The sequence below is a fragment of the Poromitra crassiceps genome, assembly GCF_964638095.1.
Source record: "Poromitra crassiceps genome assembly, chromosome: 4".
Lineage (NCBI taxonomy): Eukaryota > Metazoa > Chordata > Actinopteri > Beryciformes > Melamphaidae > Poromitra > Poromitra crassiceps.
This window is the reverse complement of record NC_139626.1, coordinates 34,799,086-34,823,466: the sequence shown is the minus strand read 5'-3', so window position 1 is coordinate 34,823,466 and position 24,381 is coordinate 34,799,086. Positions and strand designations below refer to the sequence as shown.

The 24,381-nt window shown below is 43.7% G+C and overlaps 1 protein-coding gene across 1 annotated transcript in view; it reads right to left on the bottom strand.

The window, feature by feature from the left end:
- Positions 1-24,381, bottom strand: part of ca10a (carbonic anhydrase Xa) — a gene marked incomplete at its 5' end in the record, with an annotated part of 375,340 nt that overhangs the window by 37,967 nt on the left and 312,992 nt on the right. The window contains one exon of the mRNA XM_083635726.1: positions 4,837-5,022. Coding sequence (XP_083491852.1) covers positions 4,837-5,022 — 186 coding nt within the window. The remainder of the gene's footprint in view (positions 1-4,836; positions 5,023-24,381) is intronic.

Below are 24,381 nucleotides of genomic sequence, written 5' to 3'. Positions count from 1 at the left end.
GAGGGAGAGAGAGAGAGAGAGAGAGAGAGAGCATTTTCAATGTTGAAACGTCTTAGTGAAACCTTGAAGTCATGGCTCTGGTCTGAGAAAGTGGTGAGGTTGTTTTTTAGTTGCCGTCTTCCTGAGAAACAGTTATCTAAGAGAGCGAGGAGAGGAGAACTTGCCAGAAGGGAACGAGATGTAAAAAAGAAAAGAAAAAAGCATTGATCTGTTAGCAACCTCTCCTGGCTTTGTCCTTGTTTTCTCAGTCTGCCTCCCGAAAAATTCACCGATCGATATCTGATCTGACGATTGGAAACATATTTGGACGATGAGCCCAATGCCTTCAACATAACGTGAAGTTTCCTTTCCCTTTGCCCTCACCCTCTGCTGCCCTCTGCTGCCTACCTTAAGGATTGCTGTTGTGTGCAACCTGGCGGCAACACATCATCATATTTCAGATTATGGCAGCAAAGCGCAAATGTCTCCAGATTCTCTCTCCTCGGTTCATCTCGGACAAACATCCAAAAATGAAGCAGAATTGTGTGTGTGTGTGTGTGTGTGGGGGTGGGGGGGGGGGGGTGGGGGTGGGGAGGGGGTATTTGGCTCAGGGGGTCATTGCACTCTCCAGCCTCCCACCCATCTCCCCCGACCAATGCAGCACACACTCTTTTTTATGATACAAATATCAGCTCTCAGACTGTGAGGGAGGATAAAATGATGATCATTAATTATAATAAATTTGCCTGTCAAAACTGCAATTATTTTGTTGCCACACCAAATTGGTTCTTCACATTACGGCATGCAGTGAGTGACTCATGACATTACAGAATGCAGTGAGTGACTCGTGACTTTACAGAATGCAGTGAGTGACTCATGACATTACAGAATGCAGTGAGTGACTCATGACTTTACAGAATGCAGTGAGTGACTCATGACATTACAGAATGCAGTGAGTGACTCATGACTTTACAGAATGCAGTGAGTGACTCGTGACTTTACAGAATGCAGTGAGTGACTCATGACTTTACAGAATGCAGTGAGTGACTCGTGACTTTACAGAATGCAGTGAGCAAAGAAATAGAAATAAAGGAAGAACTTGAGAAATGGGGTAATAAATTAAATAACTATGAAACTAGAATATTAATAATAAAAATGTTTGTTTTATCCAAATTTTGTTTGGATAAAAGTTTTTAGCAACCGTTTTCCCCCCCAAAGCCCAGACACTAAAGAAAATCGGTAAATCTATAGTGAACTTTATATGGGGAACCACCAGGGAGGTCACAAAAAGGCAGTTACTCTATAAGAGTAAAAAGGAGGGAGGCCCTGGGGCTGTTGATCTGGGGTTAAAATTAAGAAGAACGTTGCGTCATCCATAGAGCGAAAGGCCATGTGGATAGGTGAGGCTCTGAGCTGGACCAAAAAAATAGGACGAGCAAGGAGCTCAGTTCCATATTATAAACTTTTGTACGGTGACTTTGTGAACAAGTTTGCACACATGAATATTGCTTGGAATGAAATATCCAGCAAATATATACGTACAATTGTGTAATGACTTGTATGGTGGTGTTTTCCCCTACAAACATTTAGATGAAGCAAGCTCTCAGGTCTGTATTAAAAATAATAATAATAATAATAATGTTTGGATTTATATAGCGCCTTTCCAAGTGCTCAAAGCGCTTTACAGAATCATTATTCGTTCACACCATTCGTACCGGTGGTTCGAGGGCGTGGCAGCCACACATCGGCGCTCAACGGCCCCTCCGACCACCATCATTCATGTCTACATTCATACCAATCATACGAGGCAAGGAGGGTTAAGTGTCTTGCCCAAGGACACAATGACAGCAGCTGGGAGGGAGCGGGGATCGAACCGCCAACCCTTGCGTCATTGGCCGACCCGCTCTACCTCCTGAGCTAAAGCCGCCCCCTATATTTAGTAAGTGTCTCTCACAAAACAAGAGAGACATCATGTGGCTGGTCTCAGTTGGCAGACTAGCAGTCCGAGCAGTCGTCAAGTGGAGCTGCTTTGTTAAAACCAAAGAGTGTCCTATGGACGACTGCAAGGAGGATGAAACTATAGAACATCTGCTCATAAAATGTGAGAGATCTAAATATGTTTTGGGGAAAATGGTTGGTATTGGTTTTAATGTTACTGTGAATTATAATGCTGTGATGTATGGTGTCTTTAATGAAACAATGCCAGGGCCACACCAGGACTTTTTCTGGACAGTTGTTTGTGTGGTCGTGGCCAAATTGTGGAAGACGAGGTGTGCCAGTTATCCACCAAGCCGTCATCCCAAGTGAAGTGGTCTGTAAACAAATCATAACTGAACTGAAAAGACAAAGAACACTGGACATCAGAACAAAGAGACCCACACCCTGGCACCTGCTCACCTTCTAACAGACTTCTTATTTTTGATAACTACCGTATTTCCCCAAATAGTAGCCCGGGCGTTTAATACGCAAAATCGATTTGGACACCAGGCGTTTAAAAGAACCAGGCGGGTATTTGCTGCAGGCGTTTATTTATTTTTGCACCGACCTGCACCAGGCCATTATTCGGTGACAGTTCCTGTCCAACATGTTTTTTATTGCAAAGGTCCTCACTCCCATCAACTGCCACCGTCAGCCCACACACCTTGGAGGATACCAAAAATCAGCAATCAGCCGTGGCTACCTACCGTGTAGCCCACACACACACACACACACACACACACACACACACACACACACACACACACACACACGTCGTCTTCTACTTCTCTCGCACCCGAATAATAGATGCCATGGTTACACTAAATGGGGCATTTGGCACTTCAACAATGCACTTGCAAATACTGTAAGATGACGTTGACCGACGCAATTCTATCAACACCAGCAAATAGGCTACGACCAGTCTGAACATAGCCACATCCCAAACACAACACTACAACAACTTGCAAAAACACTACACACACCACGGCGGGTGCTGATTAAACATAGTCACACACAATCATTAGGCACGTAATCGGTATAAATATAACACAATCTCAGTCTTACCATTGACGAGTCTATTTCCAATAGCGCCTATCTCTTGAACTCATCTGGGACTTCAGTTCAAGTGAAGACCGCGGTAGCCGTTGTCAACAGAACTCTTTACATAATCCAAACATCGTGGAAATGCTTCCATGCCATCGATTTCCCTGCATTGCTTTTGGTAGCGTAAGTTGAGCTCCCTCGATTTGCGTTTTCTTTTCACGTGTTTCTCCCTGCTGTTTCATGTATGGCGCGACACTGGTGTTGCCTTCAAGTGCTGTCAGCAACGTAGTAATTTTGGGGTTACCTTAAGAAAATGCAAATAATGGCCCCGGCGTTTACTCGGACCGGCGTTTAATACGCAAAATGGGGTCAGACCCCCGGCGGCTATTAGGGGCCCGGCGCGTATTTGCTGCCGGGCTATTATTTGGGGAAATACGGTATTCCTTTCTACTGTTTATAAAAAAAAAAAAAAAGATTTACTGTAAATGTTTGTAACCCCTGATTGAATAATTGAATAAAGTATATTTAAAGAGGAAAGAGTACAAATATCTACTCAAGTAGAAGTACTGCTAATTTGATGACATTTTACTTACGTAGAAATACAATTACTGCTTTAAAAAATCTACTTAGTAAAAAGCAGCTAGCTCATTGGGTTTTCAGTTGGATTTCTGCAGAAGTGTCATCTAACTCAGGGGTTCCCAAACGTTTCCATGCCAACAAAATGTGAACAAAATGTCGTGGTTGTCAGGATTGTGAAACATTTCACGCTATTCCCACCCAGTTCAGTTTGTCAGGAGCCTCGTTTCTTTGCTTTGTTTTCTTCTGGGTTGTTGCAGCTTTCTCTCTCAGCTCAGGGTGTTCCTGTATTTACATTTAATACATGTATTAAGGTGGCATTGTGTGTGTGTGCGCGCGAAGGTGCGAGCGTGTGTGTGTGTGTGTGTGTCTGCCGTTCAAGCAAACACCTTTGGGGTTAATTTATGTGGGGTGTGCGGTGTACACACATATCTATTAAATTAAATCAAACCAGCGGTCACCATTTTTATGCATGTCATTTCTCATATATATATATTCTATAAGTCACTATATGTGTGGACGCCTCCCCCCGGTTCAAATGTCCAAGAGTGAGAGTGGATACAGAAGGCACCATGGCTCCAAGCCGGTGAAAGACGCACGGATGCACACACACAGACGCATGCACGGCTCCGACCTGCTACACCTGCACTGCTTACTTCAACACCTGGGTGTTGGATTTTTTAAATTCGGGCTAGCCCACAGAAATGCTTACTGTATGGTGGACTTCTTCTCTCCTTTTGCTTTCACAGCACTGAAATGAAGTCAAGTGTGGAGAGACAGTTGGGCAAGCGAGACTAATCCTACTGTAGTTTCATACCAGGATCTGACCTCTCCACAGACTTGTACACTGACACCCAAGCGCACACACAGAGAACCCAATACATTGGCTTGCTGTTATATGGGGGCAATATTGGCCTTTAAAAAATATATATATATCAACCAGTGTTGATAATATATATTAATATATATATATATATATATAAACCCTCTGATATCTGTATGATGCTTTTTGTGACATTTTCATTTTTTTTACATTTCCATAAATTAGAAACCTAGATACACAATAGCTTTACCGTCACTCACGGTAACACAGATATATATTATTGACACAGACCCACACACACACAGACCCACACACACACACACACACACACACACACACACACACACACACACACACACACACACACACACACACACACACACACACACACACACACACACACACACACACACACACACACACACACACACACACACCTCTCCAGAGAAGGCCTGTCCGTTCAGCAGGTGTTCGGAGCCCTGGCCGTCCTCGCTGCCAAAGTGTAGCCGGATCTCCTCCAGACGATGGCTGTATGTCATTGGCCCACCGGAGATGTTCACCAGATGTTCCTTGTCCAATCGTAGAGAGACGTGACGGCCTGTGTTGTACATGGTCCCTCCCACCTGAGGAAGATTAGAGGAGGCGGGGTTAATGACACCACACCTTTGACTCCGCCCACTGCTTCTGGTCTGGCATCCTGACATGAATCAGCGACTTGTCACGTTGAAAAAACATTCGGTCCAATGAGCGCCCACGGAAACTAGGGATGCACAATATATCGTTAATCGGTATCAGCTGATGTTAGTCATTCTTTTATATGTTGGTATCGGTCCGATGAGCAAAATAACAACAATGTTAATATGTGTTTGATATTAACTTTGATATTGAGAAGAAACAATGTGCTAAATCTATGAGTTATGGGCTTTTACAAATGTTTTTGAAATAAATAAACATTACTTTTTCAAATTCAGGGTCTACATGTATGTTTCAATATGTACAGGCAGTGTTGTGCAAGTTCACACTTCACAAGAGCTAGCTCAAAGTTAAGGTCACTCAGATTAAAATGAACTAGTTCACGTACATACCGTAGTTCACATTCATTTTAGTGTTTCCCCCTCCATTATTTAGTGCATGATCGTCAAGTCAGCCAGACTATAAAAGTAGGTATTCCGCTTTAGGGCTTTCAAAATAAAACTCTCATTGTGACCAGTGGGCAAGGCATGAGGAAGTAACCCTGAAAGCTGTAATTCCTCGAATGGCCACTTGAGGCAGGGCTCAGAAGTCCCGTCGTTCCCATTCACCCTCATGTTAAAATGCCCCACTTTGTAACAGTGATTAAGCATCTTTACAGCCTGCGCCTTAACACGGTTTTGGTCTATATAGCTCATTTCACCTTTTCATAACGATCCATGGCGATAGAAAAGGGGGTGATTGACAGGCCGCCTGTCCAGTGATCGCACAGCTTGCCGATCGCGGACCAATAGCAGGCGGAGCTGCGGCTCTGGGAAACCCCCATCATCGCTTTATCGTCTATTTGACTCTAAATGGGACCATAATTCACTAAATTAATATCATGTTGTATGTTGAAGACTTGAAACTATAGTGATTGAAACCATAAACCATCTTTAGGAAAGTGCTTACTAAGATAATAAATCCAGTCAGTAGTAGGGTCGTTTCCCCATTGACTTCCATACAATAGACTTATTTTTGCAGCCCAGTCGCCCCCTGCAGGCAATTAGAAAGAATGCAGGATTAAGGCACTTCTGCATCGGCTTAATTTTTCAGATTTGGCAGTTGCCCCTTGGTCTTCACTCAAGACCTGTATCATGGACGGAGAGCTCAGCCATCAGTAACAGTGTTGAGGGCTTCATCTAAGCAAGAGGGACAGACAATGTCATCAATTGCAGCAACACTTCAGACGCCAAAAAGAGAGTGCAGAGCCAGAAGTGGGAGGTGTTTGCCTTCAAACGCCGAATTCGCTCTGAAGTCGATACTTTGAGAGGTTTTAGGGGAAAATGCAGCGGTACAAAAGCTGCAAATAACGATCTTTATCAGTAGCTGACTATTTATAATCGGGAGTACTTTCAAAGTGACGCATTGATATTCAAGGCATGACTTAGCGTGGGCTTCCATACAGTAGCTCTTATCTGGCTCTTTCTCTCTTCTTCCCCTCTGCACTCCCTTCACTTTCCCTCCTCTCTCTCTCTCTCTCACTCTCTCTCTCTCTCTCTCTCTCTCTCTCTCTCTCTCTCTCTCTCTCTCTCCTTTTACCACTTGCTTTCAAAACGACCCCCTCCCCAACCACTCGAAATTCCCAGAGAAAGAACTCTGCCCACACAGTGTAAATATTTTATAGAACCTCTGAAAAATCAATGATTTGAAAGGAGGAAGAGCGAGCGAGCGATGCAAAGAGAAGATAAGCACGGGGAGAAAAAGAGAGAGATGTGTCGGATCGAGTGCCAACGAGGAAAACGTAGGTAGGTCGGCGGACCTTCTTTTTTTTTGCTGGGGAAGGCGAGGCAGGGCGACCGTTTCCCCCCCCTCATCCCCACACCCTGCCCAAAACACACACACACACACACACACACACACACTTCCCCTGGCCCTCGCCACCAAAAGCGTGCCAAACGTAGAACGTCCGGCGGCCACCAGAGATAACAGGCTGGAGTTCTGCAGCGATGCAAAGACACAGTATTAAACACCTCAAAGAGAATTGTGAAGCGCGTGAAAAAAGACAAGAGAACGAAGGAAAGGGGCGGGGCATATGGCCTCCCTGCCTTCTCTTCATATCCCATGCTGCACGCTTTCTGTTCTCTTTTTGCCAAATCTGTTGTTCAGGCAGATTGCTACTAGCTACTAGCCTACTACTACTACTACTACACAGCTGCTAGCCTGCCACTAAGAGTTTGTACAGTACAATCAAGAAGCTGCTGGTTCTTTATAATTGGGTATTTCTTTCATCTCCTGAGATCAATAAGCCTGGGGTAGTGAAGTGGCGAGCACAACAGCAACACATGAAGAAGAAGAAGAGGAAGAGGAAGACCACTGCTCTCTGGTGAAAAACTCATTTCATGTTGCAGAAGAAGAAGAAGGGCCAAACACTAAGACGGCTTATGTGATGCAGTCTCGCATATGCAAATGTTGCCATGTTCCACTACTATACAAACACAACTTAAGCAGTTTCTGGATGAATGAATTAATAATTATGAATGACATTCAGCTGAGTTTAGCCAGCTGGTGGAGAATAAATGAATATGAGAGCAGTGCTCTTCTGAATGTTTCCACACGACATCAATTATCAGACAAACAAACAAAGCACAGACATGATGTCCAATCTTTGAATCTTGACACTTCGGCAAAAACTGAAATAATTATTACAAGCATGTTTATTTATTTATTTATAAATAATTTATATATATTATGTTGTGGGGTTCATGTTTCCAAATGCATTGCAGAAGATCACTGGCTTTTGTGCTATGTTCACGGGAGTCATTCCAGCTCGTCAGATATAACCGAGAGAGAGAGAGAGAGAGAGAGAGAGAGAGAGAGAGAGACATGTTGTGTTGCGGTGAACCTGGCTGCTGTAGTATAATCAACCAAAAGTCGGTGAGCTGTCCGACGTGCCTCACGTCATATTAATGACTCCAGGAATAACATCAGGCAATGCTTTGGTGCACTTTAATTTCTTTAGTTGACAACATTATTTATGATGCCCTGCAACTATTTGACAACGGATCTACTGTAGCGCATATAGCCTACCAAAACTGTACTTTCAATCATACATCAGACCAGCAACACATCCCCGCCCCCTTTTCTGAGGCGAAGCAGATTTGAATGTACAAAATAAACCAAAAGAAAACCACCAGAATTAACCCAATGATACCTGATGCAGCATTTGCGTGTGTATCCCTCATTTGTGTGTGTACAAATGCTGCATCAGGTATCAATGGGTTAAATTAGTTTGTAAATGACCCAAAGCCACCATGACATGACAATCCTATCCACCTTATTTTTGGCGGCCATTTTGCCTTACGTTAACTATGGGTTCTATTTCCGGTGTAACCAATTTAGATAACCCCCCCCCCCGACAAAAAAAACGTCTATGAGGATTTTACCCTTTTACAGCAGAGCCATTCTGCTCTACAGCCGTGACGTTCGGGTGCTGGGATAACGTAATGCATTGTGGGTAGTCGGCTACTAACTGTGGCTAATGTTAGCGGCTAGCTAGCTATGTTACATCGCAGTAAAACGCCACCAAATTGATTTAACTTTTAACCATTTCGAGTAACACACATTTCGAGTTTCCATACGGACGTCCAGCGTTGGTTAGTTGTTTATAACGTGACTATATTTATAACTTTTATAACGGACTCCAGCTTCCGGTTTATAATTCGGGTCTGCAGCCAGAGTATAACAAAGGAAATGGCAAGCGGCAACATTGAGTCACGTTAAACCGGACCTTGTACCCACAATTCTTTTTTACAGTGGGGCATTCAAAAATAAGGTGGATAATAAATAATCTGTCTGTCTGTGAGTTGATTTACGGTTTGTGCCCGGCCGGCCGATACCAAGTGGACAGGGCCCAGGCTGTTACATGATTTTATGTCAGGTATGTTACGTGGTTTTAGATCTGGCTGTTATGTGGTTTTAGGTCAGGCTGTTGGTCTTAGGTCTGGCTGTTACGTGCTTTTAGATCTGGCTCTTACGTGGTTTTAGGTCAGTCTGTTACATGGTTTTAGGTCAGGCTGTTATGTGGTTTTAGCCTAGGTCTGGCTGTTACGTGCTTTTAGATCTGGCTGTTACGTGGTTTTAGGTCAGGCTGTTATGTGGTTTTAGATCTGGCTGTTATGTGGTTTTAGATCTGGCTCTTACGTGGTTTTAGATCTGGCTGTTACGTGATTTTAGGTCTGGCTGTTATGTGGTTTTAGATCTGACTATTTTAGGTTAGGCTGTTATATGGTTTTTGGTATTGCTGTTACGTGGTTTTAGGTCAGGCTGTTACATGGTTTTAGGTCAGGCTGTTATGTGGTTTTAGCCTAGGTCTGGCTGTTACGTGGTTTTAGATCTGGCTGTTACGTGGTTTTAGGTCAGGCTGTTATGTGGTTTTAGATCTGGCTGTTATGTGGTTTTAGGTCTGGCTCTTACGTGGTTTTAGATCTGGCTGTTACGTGATTTTAGGTCTGGCTCTTACGTGGTTTTAGATCTGGCTGTTACGTGATTTTAGGTCAGGCTGTTATGTGGTTTTAGATCTGGCTGTTACGTGATTTTAGGTCTGGCTGTTATGTGGTTTTAGATCTGACTATTTTAGGTTAGGGTGTTATGTGGTTTTTGGTCTTGCTGTTACGTGGTTTTACGTCTGCTGTTACGTGGTTTTACGTCAGACTGTTATGTGGTTTTACATCAGACTGTTAATTGGCTTTAGATCTGTCTGTTATGTGTTTTAGGTCAGGCTGTTTGTTACATGGTTTTATGTCTGGCTGTTACATGTTTTTTGCAGAAAAGGTTCTCTCAAAGAGTGCAAACAAACTCAAGTTTCTGTACGGTAAAACTAAACTAAACTAAACTAAACGAGGGAGTTTGACACCAACATTAAAAAGTTGTTTGTGTCTGCGCTGATACAGTGTCATTTCCTTTATGCCTGTTCAGCCTGGTTTAGTGGTCTGTCAGCCAAGCTAAAGCACAAGTAATACAAAATAACATGCGTTACCTGCTGAATGCTCCCTCCACAACTCATATTGGTGAATTTGAACTCAGAGCAGTCAACCTGTTTCCTGTAGAGCAGCGCGTTGAACAGCTCAATGTGAATGCTATGTTCAGGATCATAAACGGCTTACCTGAGCAGGTGCACTCCCAGCATGAGCACAATACAAGAGCCAGCGTACGCTCTCGCACAGTGGCTAGAGAGAATAGCACTGCCGCTCGGAGCTTGTTTAGACTCGTTCTGATGGAGGTCCAGTCAGGTGATATGTTTAGACTCCTTCTTTATTGCAAGCTAAATAAAGCATGTGCTTCTTCTTCTACAATCTGTTTTTACTGTAGCTCTGCTTGCTTGGCAAAATCTGCCCTTGTCTATTCTGTGTTGTTCTTCTTGGTCTCTTTCTATCTCTCTTCTCCTGCCATGCTTGTTTTATAGAAGTTGTTCAGTTTCTGCTAATTGATTGTGTTTAGTTAGATCTAGCTAGACTGTTTTCTGTGAAGCTCTTTGAGACTTGCCTGTGAATTAGGGCTATATAAATACACTTGACTTGACTTATATTCTATATATTGCATATCCATAGATATATAAATACACTTGACTTATAGTCAATATACTGCATATCCTTAGATCCTTTTATTTTTGCTGCTCCCATGACCCCATTTCCCTACAAAGTTCCCCAATGTTTCATCACATTTTTGTCTGACTCTTATTGCGAACTGAGTGCCATTTTTGAGAGGCTTTGTAGAGGCAGGCTGATTGGAAACATGCACATACCCTGTATGTCTGCACATCTACTAGCCTAGCGGCTAATTCTACTCATCATAACAAGTGCCCTGCTGCATCAAGGCACAGCAGAAAGACAGAAGGAGCTGCAGCTAACAGGGATTGATACAGATTAGCTGCAGCTAACAGGGATTGATACATATTAGCTGCAGCTAACGGGGATTGATACAGATTAGCTGCAGCTAACGGGGATTGATACAGATTAGCTGCAGCTAACAGGGATTGATACAGATTAGCTGCAGCTAAAAGGGATTGATACAGATTAGCTGCAGCTAACAGGGATTGATACAGATTAGCTGCAGCTAACAGGGATTGATACAGATTAGCTGCAGCTAACGGGGATTGATACAGATTAGCTGCAGCTAACAGGGATTGATACAGATTAGCTGCAGCTAACAGGGATTGATACAGATTAGCTGCAGCTAACAGGGATTGATACAGATTAGCTGGAGCTAACTTGGATTGATACAGATTAGCTGCAGCTAACTTGGATTGATACAGATTACAACACAGTACCTAAATCAAAGCAAGAAAACAAGCATCAAAGATCCACCGGACAGTCGACACCGTGCTTACAACGCACATCGTTAGCACACTGCTCCCACAGACACACAGCATGTTAGATCTTTAGATGCATTGTTAGTCTGTATAGCCACTTCTTAACATGCAGTGGAATCCGTATTATAACCCGCTCCTAGCCGGTTGGCCTGCATGTTAAACAACAACATGTAGGCTAGCTGTTATGTGGGCGGGTGGTGGTAGTTTATTAATTAATGAATCATTCGGGCAATCGCTTATATCAACGAGCAAACTCACGGTTTCCTCAAGTGCTGCAAAAACGGCTTGAATTGTTTGTCAGAGGGATCCCAACACGCTTCAGCTATGCAGGCAGCCAGGTCCAGTGCATCAGGAGGGACGCTTACTGCTGCGCTGCTTGCTTGCTCCCATGTCAGAAAAAGCCTAACTTTTGTGGGGAGAAATACATTGAAAACTAGTCAGATATGACTTGAATGCCACTTGTAAAATAAATCACCCACAGTGATTGACGACGATCCGACCACTATTTTGACTGGGTGGCTTTATGTAGCCTAATAAAGGTGGAAGCGCTCATTTTTGGCACATTGCCACCCCTCGTGGTTGGAATGGACTCCGTTAAAACGGCATGTTTTTGAAGTCTCCAGATTTGTCGCTAACGTTAGTCTCTTCTGAGAAGTTTTCTCGAGTTGGATGCAGCCAATTCTATTGTGTGAGGCAGCCATTTGAGGCAGGCAGTGTTGTGTGAGTGTGCGTCCACACTGCGGAGAGGATAGGAGCTGACTGACTGATAGCCTATATCGAGACATATAGGCCTAGCCTAACTTTTGTGGGGAGAAATAAATGTAAAACTAGTCAGATAAATAAATAAATAAATAAATATAAATAATAAATAAATCACCCACAGTGATTGACGACGGTGCGACCACTATTTTGACTGCCTCATTTTTGGCACAATGCCAGGAATGGACCCTCTGTTAAAACGGCATGTTTTTGAATGGAGTTTGGTTACAAATTCGCTAAAGCTGTTTCCTATCACATTTCTTGTTATCGATACATGCTACCGCCCCCTCCCCCCCCCGCCCACTGGCAGAAAAAACAGCTCATATCCAGTTGTTTCTAAACAAAGACCCGTCATGTTTAAAAAGGTAAAACCTGAAAATATCCTGTTCTGGCTAGCCTGACATGCTCCAGACTTCATGTTTAAAAGGCACTTCTATGTACTGTGTGTGTGTGTGTGTGTGTGTGTAAGGTGCAGTGGAGCTCTGATCATGCTCAGAGCACTAGGTGGGTGGGGGGAGATCAGAGCACTAGGTGGGTGGGGGGAGAAGAACCGTCTGAAAAGTTTCTGAGAGTGTGTGAGAAAGGCAGAGTGTGAGGGAGTCTCTTTGTTATCAAGTTTTTTTCAGAAGTTTTCTCCGCAATTGTACAATTCCAACTGCTGTTCCAGTCATTGCTCCACCCCCTCTGCCGATCTGGGGAGAGCCGTACGCTAGCACATGGTTCCTCCGATACATGTGCAGTCGCCAGACGCTTCTTTTCACCTGAAAGTGAGGAGTTCCTCTGGTAGGCCGTACTGCTCATCCCGTCCTTGTATACTGTCTCCATTCTCCATGCCATATACAGTATAACATGGCATGGCTTCTCCTGTAACCCCCACCAATATAAGTGATGTGGTCCAAGAAGCATAAGCAGCATTTCAGCTGTTCAGAGGAGCTACCACTAATGATGGAGCCCAAAAGGGCAATTGCAGTGTGCACCTCAACGGGTAGTGATGATCGCAACGCACCAGCACATTAGAGCTAATAGCTTGATGAAAGTAAACAAGTCATAAAAGAGATTGTTGTCTGCCTGGGGGTCGGGTAGGACTGGAGCAGGTACAGTGATACAAACAACAGTAGCATGCGCTAATGAGAAAAAACACACGCACACACACAGTGATACAAACAACAGTAGCATGCGCTAATGAGAAAACACAACGATCATCATCAACTGAGCCCACAGATCAATAGAGCAAATTACAAGAAGACCTCTTCCCTTACTATATATGTGCAGCTATTAGGTTGAAGTATTGTTACCTGCGCACGGCACCTCACTAATAGCCTATCCAGTAACCACCATTAACTACCGGTAATAAAATTGGCTTTGATCTGAAAGAAAATCTTACACCTATGCAAAAAAAGTTGTAATTTGTCAACTGGTAGAGTACGTTAAATAAGTTTATTATTATTATAGAGTACGTGCCATCAGCGTAATACAGGCAAATAAGGGAAGTGGAGATCATCTCCATGAATACATTAGAGTCTAATGCTCTCTGTCTAATGTTTAGGCAGAGAGAGTGTGAAGTGCACACATGCTTTAGAAATCAGATGCTTTTTAAGATGTGCTCCACGGGCCTGCAGCGCTGTAAGCACTGAGTCATGGCAAAACCATCATTTATTTGATTAAAATACAAGAGGGCTGTTGCTCTTGCATGAACGTGTGCAGATTGCAGATAGGGGGAGTAAGAGATGTCAGGGCATGTAGCGACAGCACACAAGGAAGGAGAGAGCAAGAATCGCGTGGGATTGTGATGTCACCTTTTGGTTTTGCCCCGGAAGAGTATTTCCCATTCATTTTTCTCATTCACGCTTTGAAAAATCCTTATCTAAATAGTTTTAGGCCTGCAACCAAGCCAACTGGTGATTCAGAGAATGGTGACCATAAAACGTTGAGTTTCAGAGTTGAAAAAAACATTGAAAAACATTGCCGGCATTTCTGGCCAGTCAGATTAGCGGATGATTGAGTGACAGAGCATTTCAGCCAATGGGAGAGCACTCTTAGCGGCAGTGAGCGGGACCAGTGGTCTTGACAGGCGGCCATTCCAGGTATTACAGTAGCTCCATGGCTAATGCTACGTATATGTGCACATACTAACAAAGAGTAACCAAAGTTACTTCCTTGTTTGGCAAACGAGGAAGTAACTTTGGTTATATTGTGTTAGTTTGGTTACTCTGTTAGTTCTCGGTGTGTGGATTTACTACGAAAATGACAGTTTCACGTAACTTTTTATTATTATTTCATTGCGTGGTGAGTACACGAGTCCCAACATATACATGTGAGTGTTTCTGGCGCTGTTGGAATGTGTATTTTTGGCAACTGAATGGAGATAGGCGGCTGTTCCATAGACTGCCATTGTAGTGCTAAGCTAAGTAGCAGTGAGGGCTCTATCGCTGTTTGTACTGCATGCAGAGTGAAAATAAAAACATGTACATTCTGGTTTTAATATCAGCAATATGGCAAATGGCCTAAACTCTCAAAATGTTGGCGTATCCCTTTAATGAGAAGGAACAGAACTGAGGCATTTGAAAATGTTTCATGTAATGTCTAATGTAATGAATTGAGAAGGATCAATGAATCTTGAAGGCCCACCATCATAAACCACTGCATGATTGTTCCAATCTAGCACATTTGAAATCTTCGGTCATCAAAATAATCATAATCATAATAAAAAGAAAAAAAAAGAAAAAGATAAACAAACAACAAACAACAAACGCCAAACTTAGGAATATCTCTAGACTGTATAAAAATATGGACGTTGGCATTTTGACCATCGCCAACTCGCCATCTTTTTTGTTGTTGTTGATTCAAGATTCAAGATTTTTATTGTCACTCCGTAGTACAAGTATCACGTGTGAAATTCTTGTGCTGTGAACTCCGTTTACAACATAGTACAAATATAACAGGGCATATGAGTGCAAAAACAACAAGAGACACAACAAGCAATAAGGCAGTAGAGTGATAAGACAAGTCAGAGACAGTGGCATATTCACTGCACATAGGTGCACATGTCATGGGCATACTTTGGACATACTTAAACATTTTAAATTTGACGTATTTGACGTACAGGTGCAAATAGCATATACCTAATTAGGCATACAATTAAACATTAGACATACATAATGGTAGCATCTACAGTGCGGTACAGTACAGCATCTACACTATTTGTATATGTTAAGGAGTCTCGTGGCCCGCGGGAAGAAGCTGTCCCTCAAGCGATTTGTGCGTGCTTTTGGGACCCTGTATCTCCTCCCTGAGGGTAGCAGGGAGAACAGGCTGTTGTGGGGATGGTTTGCATCTTTGATGATCTTCAGGGACCTCCTGAGGCACCGCTGGTTATATAGTTCCTGCAGTTCTGGCAGCTCACATCCTGTTACGTGCTGGGCCGCGCGCCTCACTCTTCGTAGCGCCCTGCGGTCCATGGTGGTACAGTTCCCGTACCAGTTGGTGAAGCAGCCAGTCACCAGGCTTTCAATGGTGCCTCTGTAGAAGTCCCTAAGGATTTCTGGCCTTAGCCCAAATTTCTTTAGGCGCCTGAGTCCGTGTAGTCGCTGTTGGGCCTTTTTGACAACAGTGGCGGTGTGACCGGCCCATGTCAGGTCCTGGTGGATGTTGACTCCCAGGTACTTGAAGCTGTCCACCCTTTCCACCACTGTGCCGTTGATGGTGATTGGGGGGTGTGCGCCCCCCCCTCCTGTAGTGAGCGATCTGTCAATCATGCCCTAAAACATATCTGCTTTGTCGTCTATTTTACTTGAAATGGGACCATAATAAAAAAAATAAAGAAAACATGCTGTATTGAAGACTTGAAAATAGCAATTGAGACCATAAAGTCATTAGGAAAGTGTTTACCGAGGTAATAAATCAAGGGAGAAGTAGGGTCACCCCCCGTACAGTTGTTATGAGTGGTGAAATTAGCTGTAGAGAATAGCTTTTTTGTTTTGTTTGTTTGTTTTTTAACCAGGCTGTAAACATGATTATTTCTGCTGTAAATGTAAGTATTTTGTAACACGGGAGTCTATGGGGATTTACTTTTGGAGCCAGCCTCAAGTGGCCATTTGAGGAACTGACATTTTTGGTACTTAACACGTTCACTGCCGTTGACGAGATATCTCGTCTTAAAAAAAAAACCGGTTGACTGCCGTTGACGAGATATCTCGTCTTAAATTTTTTTTTTTTTTTTTTGACGGTGGGACGTCGATCAACCCCTTTTACATCTCATATTAAAATATGGGAGACCCACTAAGTGGCGACAGTGCTCTCCAGACGAGAGAAAGCCAAGCAAAAACAGCCGCGTGAGGAAGCCATTCTCATGAAAATGGATTGGCGAAAACGCTTTCGCTTTCGCGCAGGGAGCTGGCGGTGGGGGATTGCAAATTTGCATAATAGATTACGGGTGGAACACACTTTGAAACACGCAGCATAAATAAGAATCGCAAAAGCTTCATCAAAGCTCTCAACTGAAACCCCAAGAAATGAGCGAGCCCATCCAGACTCGCCCAAAGAGCGGCCGCCAGCAGACAGGCACAGCAGCAGCAGCAACTCGCTTGTGACACGCCCGCTGCAGAGCCAGGGAGGCAGGAGAAGAACACACACGGAGGGAGGAGTTTGAAGGAGAGGGGGGTTTCCTGCTGTTATGGAGGAAATTACTGTTCAAAACTATTGTTTAGATGTCTGACGTCTTACTGATGCCAAAAATGAATGGTTAAAGTGACTGTTCTATCGAATTTCACAAAAAGGCATTTTTCTCAGCTTAAATTTTCAGACGCTGAAACCATGCTGTATTCAAGTGCTAATGCCTACATAACTACTAACTCTACAAACTAACTCTTTTAGACAGAGAAAGCACACATTCTATTAGTTCTTTTGAGATATTTTGTGTTCACAAAATCTTAGCAGAAAAGAATCCTCGGCTGTTGAAAGATGAGCCAGAATCCTCAAAAAAACCCGTTGGCAGAAGCTACCTACAGTAAAAAAAAAACGGCTGGCAGTGAATGTGTTAAGCGTCGGCTTCCTTTTTCAGAACCATGTGTTAAGCGTCGGCTTCCTTTTTCAGAACCAGAGGTTGGGGCTTGATCTCTACCAATGGACATTACACATTTCTTTCATGCAACTTGGATAATAGCTCGACATGAGAAGATGCCTCATTCAGTTCGACAGTGCTAAACATTCAGTTCTGGCATATGTACCATAGTAGATGTACATGCCTGTACAGCCCTCCTCGAACATTTAACTGCTCTCATCTGCGAGTCTCTGAATGCAAAAAATTGTCCGTTAAACTCAATGGGTGGAGGGAGCAGCAATTAATTAGAGCCTGTAAAACATTAGGAATTCAATCAGGCAGCAGCACCTCGGGGATAGAAAAGGTACTTGGATCCCACCTTCAACCTGATCGGAGGATGATTTCTCAAAATGTACAGTGATGCACGTTATGTTGAAATTCTATACATATCTGTTATGTATACAGGATGAAAGGGTTTGCTACTTAAATGAATCAACATGAAACATGTAAATCCACTGTATAGATCACAAACCAAACATGTAGAAATCACTGTAGTGTGTCTATGCATATTAGCACAATCACTTTTTGTAGGATCCCTCTACAGTGTAAATTAAGCAATTGCATTGTGGGGAATAGCATCATCACTGTTGCATTGTGGGGAATAGTATCATCACTGTTGCATTGTGGGGAATAGCATCATCACTGTTGCATTGTGGGGAATAGCATCATCACTGTTGCATTGTGGGGAATAGTATCATCACTGTTGCATTGTGGGGAATAGTATCATCACTGTTGCATTGTGGGGAATAGCATCATCACTGTTGCATTGTGGGGAATAGCATCATCACTGTTGCATTGTGGGGAATAGTATCATCACTGTTGCATTGTCGGGAATAGTATCATCACTGTTGCATTGTGGGGAATAGTATCATCACTGCGGAAGGAGACAAAACAAATCACTAAATCCAGATAGCACATTTCTCCTTTGAGTCATTCTCTAACATTGTTGGCTGTTGAAAAAAATGATGTGAGCAAACAGTGCTGCTGAGACTTTAGGTTGCTTTAATGGGACAACAGCCTGTTTGAATAGAGTCCACCCGTTAATCACGTTAAAAGAGAGTGGTCAGGACAACAGCCTGTTTGAATAGAGTCCACCCGTTAATCACGTTAAAAGAGAGTGGTCAGGACAACAGCCTGTTTGAATAGAGTCCACCCGTTAATCACGTTAGAAGAGAGTGGTCAGGACAACAGCCTGTTTGAATAGAGGCCACCCGTTAATCACGTTAAAAGAGAGTGGTCAGGACAACAGCCTGTTTGAATAGAGGCCACCCGTTAATCACGTTAGAAGAGAGTGGTCAGGACAACACCCTGTTTGAATAGAGGCCACCCGTTAATCACGTTAGAAGAGAGTGGTCAGGACAACAGCCTGTTTGAATAGAGTCCACCCGTTAATCACGTTAGAAGAGAGTGCTCAGGACAACAGCCTGTTTGAATAGAGGCCACCCGTTAATCACGTTAGAAGAGAGTGGTCAGGACAACAGCCTGTTTGAATAGAGGCCACCCGTTAATCACGTTAGAAGAGAGTGGTCAGGACAACACCCTGTTTGAATAGAGGCCACCCGTTAATCACGTTAGAAGAGAGTGCTCAGGACAACAGCCTGTTTGAATAGAGGCCACCCGTTAATCACGTTAGAAGAGAGTGCTCAGGACAACAGCCTGTTTGAATAGAGGCCACCCGTTAATCACGTTAGAAGAGAGTGGTCAGGACAACAGCCTGTTTGAATAGAGTCTACCCGTTAATCACGTTAGAAGAGAGTGGTCAGGACAACAGCCTGTTTGAATAGAGTCCACCCGTTAATCACGTTAGAAGAGAGTGGTCAGGACAACAGCCAGTTTGAATAGAGTCCACCCGTTAATCACGTTAGAAGAGAGTGGTCAGGACAACAGCCTGTTTGAATAGAGTCCACCCGTTAATCACGTTAGAAGAGAGTGGTCAGGACAACAGCCTGTTTGAATAGAGGCCACCCGTTAATCACGTTAGAAGAGAGTGGTCAGGACAACAGCCTGTTTGAATAGAGTCCACCCGTTAATCACGTTAGAAGAGAGTGGTCAGGGGGAGCATCTATGGTATAGTGATTGTGTTGCATTTTTAATTACAAGTACCTGACCTCACTGAGCCTTTAAAGCTGGAAGAGTGTACTTTTGCAGGCTGGAGAGCATTAGTCTTTTCTTTGGGTTCACATTTATCTAGAGACTTTTGATGTGCCAGCATATTACATTTCAAAAGAACTGTTGGAGGGTCTCACGGATCAGGACCAGCCATCAAGATGATGGCATTTAAAGATAACGCCAAGTGGCATCAAAACAAGCTAAATGAAAAGCACTGGAACTGGAGCTAATGGAGGCTATTTATGCAGTATGCCAGTGTAAGTACAGCCGCCATTGTTGTTGGCAGAGGATCATCAGTTAACGTCCGTCTTCCAAAAGAGACAGAATCAGATTGGAAAGCACGGAGAGACCTCGGAAAGGTCCGACCTCTCTCCTTCTCTCTCACCTTTTCTTTACTGCAGTCAGTGCGTCTCAACTTTCCCTCAAACTACAGCCAGTTGTTTTGGAGCAGTTATTTTGAACCCTGGAGTGGCCACTTTTCCTCTTTGTTGGGTTGATTTGGGCTCATGAGAACACAGCAATCACACTCAGGTGCAGACCCAACCGATTGGAGTGAGCCCTTGTTTGACAGGTACGTTCTTGGTACGTTTCCAAACCAACCGGTGTGCTTTGTTCATCCGGAGAACGTGATCCGAATGCGATCCCGTCAACTCTTCATGACTGTTAAAGTACAAATAATGTAATCATGCATAAAAAGTGAGAGAAATATGTTTCCCTCTCTCAAGAGACATGTCAAGATGTTTCCCTCTCAAGAGGCATGTCAAGATGTTTCCCTCTCTCAAGAGGCATGTCAAGATGTTTCCCTCTCAAGAGGCATGTCAAGATGTTTCCCTCTCAAGAGACATGTCAAGATGTTTCCCTCTCAAGAGACATGTCAAGATGTTTCCCTCTCAAGAGACATGTCAAGATGTTTCCCTCTCAAGAGACATGTCAAGATGTTTCCCTCTCAAGAGACATGTCAAGATGTTTCCCTCTCAAGAGACATGTCAAGATGTTTCCCTCTCTCAAGAGGCATGTCAAGATGTTTCCCTCACAAGAGACATGTCAAGATGTTTCCCTCTCAAGAGACATGTCAAGATGTTTCCCTCTCACAAGAGACATGTCAAGATGTTTCCCTCTCAAGAGGCATGTCAAGATGTTTCCCTCTCTCAAGAGACATGTCAAGATGTTTCCCTCTCACAAGAGACATGTCAAGATGTTTCCCTCACAAGAGGCATGTCAAGATGTTTCCCTCACACAAGAGGCATGTCAAGATGTTTCCCTCACAAGAGGCATGTCAAGATGTTTCCCTCTCACAAGAGACATGTCAAGATGTTTCCCTCACAAGAGGCATGTCAAGATGTTTCCCTCACACAAGAGACATGTCAAGATGTTTCCCTCTCAAGAGGCATGTCAAGATGTTTCCCTCTCTCAAGAGGCATGTCAAGATGTTTCCCTCTCAAGAGGCATGTCAAGATGTTTCCCTCACACAAGAGACATGTCAAGATGTTTCCCTCACAAGAGACATGTCAAGATGTTTCCCTCTCAAGAGACATGTCAAGATGTTTCCCTCTCAAGAGACATGTCAAGATGTTTCCCTCTCTCAAGAGGCATGTCAAGATGTTTCCCTCACAAGAGACATGTCAAGATGTTTCCCTCTCAAGAGACATGTCAAGATGTTTCCCTCTCACAAGAGACATGTCAAGATGTTTACCTCTCAAGAGGCATGTCAAGATGTTTCCCTCCCTCAAGAGACATGTCAAGATGTTTCCCTCTCAAGAGGCATGTCAAGATGTTTCCCTCTCTCAAGAGGCATGTCAAGATGTTTCCCTCTCTCAAGAGACATGTCAAGATGTTTCCCTCTCAAGAGACATGTCAAGATGTTTCCCTCTCAAGAGACATGTCAAGATGTTTCCCTCTCACAAGAGACGTGTCAAGATGTTTCCCTCTCACAAGAGACATGTCAAGATGTTTCCCTCACACAAGAGACATGTCAAGATGTTTCCCTCTCACAAGAGGCATGTCAAGATGTTTCCCTCTCACAAGAGGCATGTCAAGATGTTTCCCTCTCACAAGAGACATGTCAAGATGTTTCCCTCTCACAAGAGGCATGTCAAGATGTTTCCCTCTCACAAGAGACATGTCAAGATGTTTCCCTCTCACAAGAGACATGTCAAGATGTTTCCCTCTCACAAGAGACGTGTCAAGATGTTTCCCTCTCACAAGAGACATGTCAAGATGTTTCCCTCACACAAGAGACATGTCAAGATGTTTCCCTCTCACAAGAGGCATGTCAAGATGTTTCCCTCTCACAAGAGGCATGTCAAGATGTTTCCCTCTCACAAGAGACATGTCAAGATGTTTCCCTCACAAGAGGCATGTCAAGATGTTTCCCTCACACAAGAGGCATGTCAAGATGTTTCCCTCTCACAAGAGGCATGTCACAAGGCATGTCACAAGAGGCATGTCAAGAAACAAGTCTTAGTTTTGCCATTGGATGCTGCATACTATCTAGGGATCAATTCCCAACTCATACTAAGAGGTTCTCTGCAGCTGTGAGAGAACATTTTCTTATTTCATCAGGACCAAAACTTTTTTCAAAAACTTTTTTCTGATGTTTTCCCCCCAATTTTACTTGGCCGATTCCCCTTGCGTTCCCAGTCATTGCTCTACCCCCCCTCTGCTGATCTGGGGAGAGTTGGAGACTAGCACACACTCACTGTGCATGGTGCCGGCATCACTTACAGACACAGCTCACCGTGCATGGTGCCGGCATCACTTACAGACACAGCTCACCGTGCATGGTGCCGGCATCACTTACAGACACAGCTGACCGTGCATGGTGCCGGCATCACTTACAGACACAGCTCCACCGTGCATGGTGCCGGCATCACTTACAGACACAGCTCACCGTGCATGGTGCCGGCATCACTTACAGACACAGCTCCACCGTGCATGGTGCCGGCATCACTTACAGACACAGCTCCACCGTGCATGGTGCCGGCATCACTTAAAGACACAGCTCACCGTGCATGGTGCCGGCATCACTTACAGACACAGCTCACCGTGCATGGTGCCGGCATCACTTACAGACACAGCTCACCGTGCATGGTGCCGGCATCACTTAAAGACACAGCTCCACCGTGCATGGTGCCGGCATCACTTACAGACACAGCTCCACCGTGCATGGTGCCGGCATCACTTACAGACACAGCTCACCGTGCCGGCATCACTTACAGACACAGCTCACCGTGCATGGTGCCGGCGTCACTCACAATTCAGCTGCGCTTGAGTTTGAGGAATGCCTGGGAGAATGTAGGTTTTGTGGAGGCCGCAGCTACTTGGTCAATAAAAGTTTCGCTACTGAAAATGCTATTTGATTAACAAACAAAAAACAGCAACACTGCCACCACCTGACTGAGAAATGTAGTTAAACTAGTAGCGCTGCTACTTGTAGTGATGCTACTGCCCAACAGAGTGTTTTGGAATTCAATTAGGGTTTGGGGGGGGGTTAGCTCATTTATGGACTTAAAGGATATTTTATAAAAGTTCTCTCTATAGTGCAGATATATAGAGAGAATAATACAGAGTAATATACTTTTTCTCTTGACTCCCACTTTTCGGACAATGTATTGCTTACCTCAGGGCAAAGACAGACAAAGGCAGCAGATAGCTTTGATGGAAGGCCAGTAAGATGATAAATATTTGATGATATTGATAGGTTGTTTTGCTACAAATGAGAGTTACAGCACCACTACTCCCTAACACAATAAAGAGTAAAAGTGAGGCAGCAGACTGACTCTGCATATATGCGTACAGTAATTATTATAAGAAGCAATATAAAGTGTAAAAGCTGATATTGATGTTTTTTATCAAGACTTTTTGGATCAGAACCCCCCCGCCCGCCAATTCGCCCTGCCAAGCTGTCCCAGGTTGTTGCTGATCTGGGGAGAGTTGTAGACTAGCACACGCTTAGATTTTTACAGTTTGATAGACAGTGTCCAAATCCAATGAAAGAAATTCACAGGTCGCGAGCACACTCAAAATGGATGAAAAACTCAGTGGGTGCAGCATGCAGGGCAAGCAAAGAGTTCAGTGAAGAGAGAAAAGCCAGCACTCCAAATGTCCTCTGATAGGTTTTAAAAATTACTCAAAGCCGCAGCAGCAACGAATGTTTCAGCCAAAGACCTTCCTCAGCGTTGTCAATGCAATTAACCCACAGGTGCATGCATGCATGTACAAAATGTCTCCATAATCTAGTGCAGGTAGAAAACTAGCAGAGACAAGCTTTCTTCTCACCTTAAAAGAAAAACGGGACTTGTTTCTCAAATAAAAACCTAATTTGAGTCTCAGCCTTTTCACCAGGGACTCTATATGATACCTAAAAGGGAGACCATCATCTATTAAAAAACCCAAGTATTTGTAAGTTGATAATCTTTCAATTGATTTATCCTGCAGTGTTGTAACCTGAGGTAAAGATTGGGGCTCTTTCTTTGACCTGGTACTGCTGAATTCCAGCCTGGTTTTCGTTACAGCTGGGCCTGCTGTCCAGAAAAACAGCTGAAAACCTCCATCTAATGCAACAGATTTTGTGAAACAAGTGTTAACAGACTCATTCATAACACCCCATTCCCTGATTTCCCCCAGAGAAATGTATCAAATTCCCTGAGTTTGTCCAAATCATTTACATTTTACATTCACAGGTGACTCTAATTTAGAGTGTGTTCACATGCTTTGAACTGAAGAGGACATGTGCCGCTGGCTTCATATGATAAATCCCCAAAGATCACAAGAATTCCCAAAGGAATACCGGAGCAAAACAGGCGGAAACGTCACAGGGGAAAATGTTCCCAGAGAAACAACAACAAAATTGCGTGTCGAATATGACCTTAGCATAGTATATTTACGGAATATAAATACTATCAGAGCGCAAGCAGTTTTTGAAACCAGCTGGCTGCAATCCCCCACTTTGATTCACTTCCCAGAGATGTTTGGATG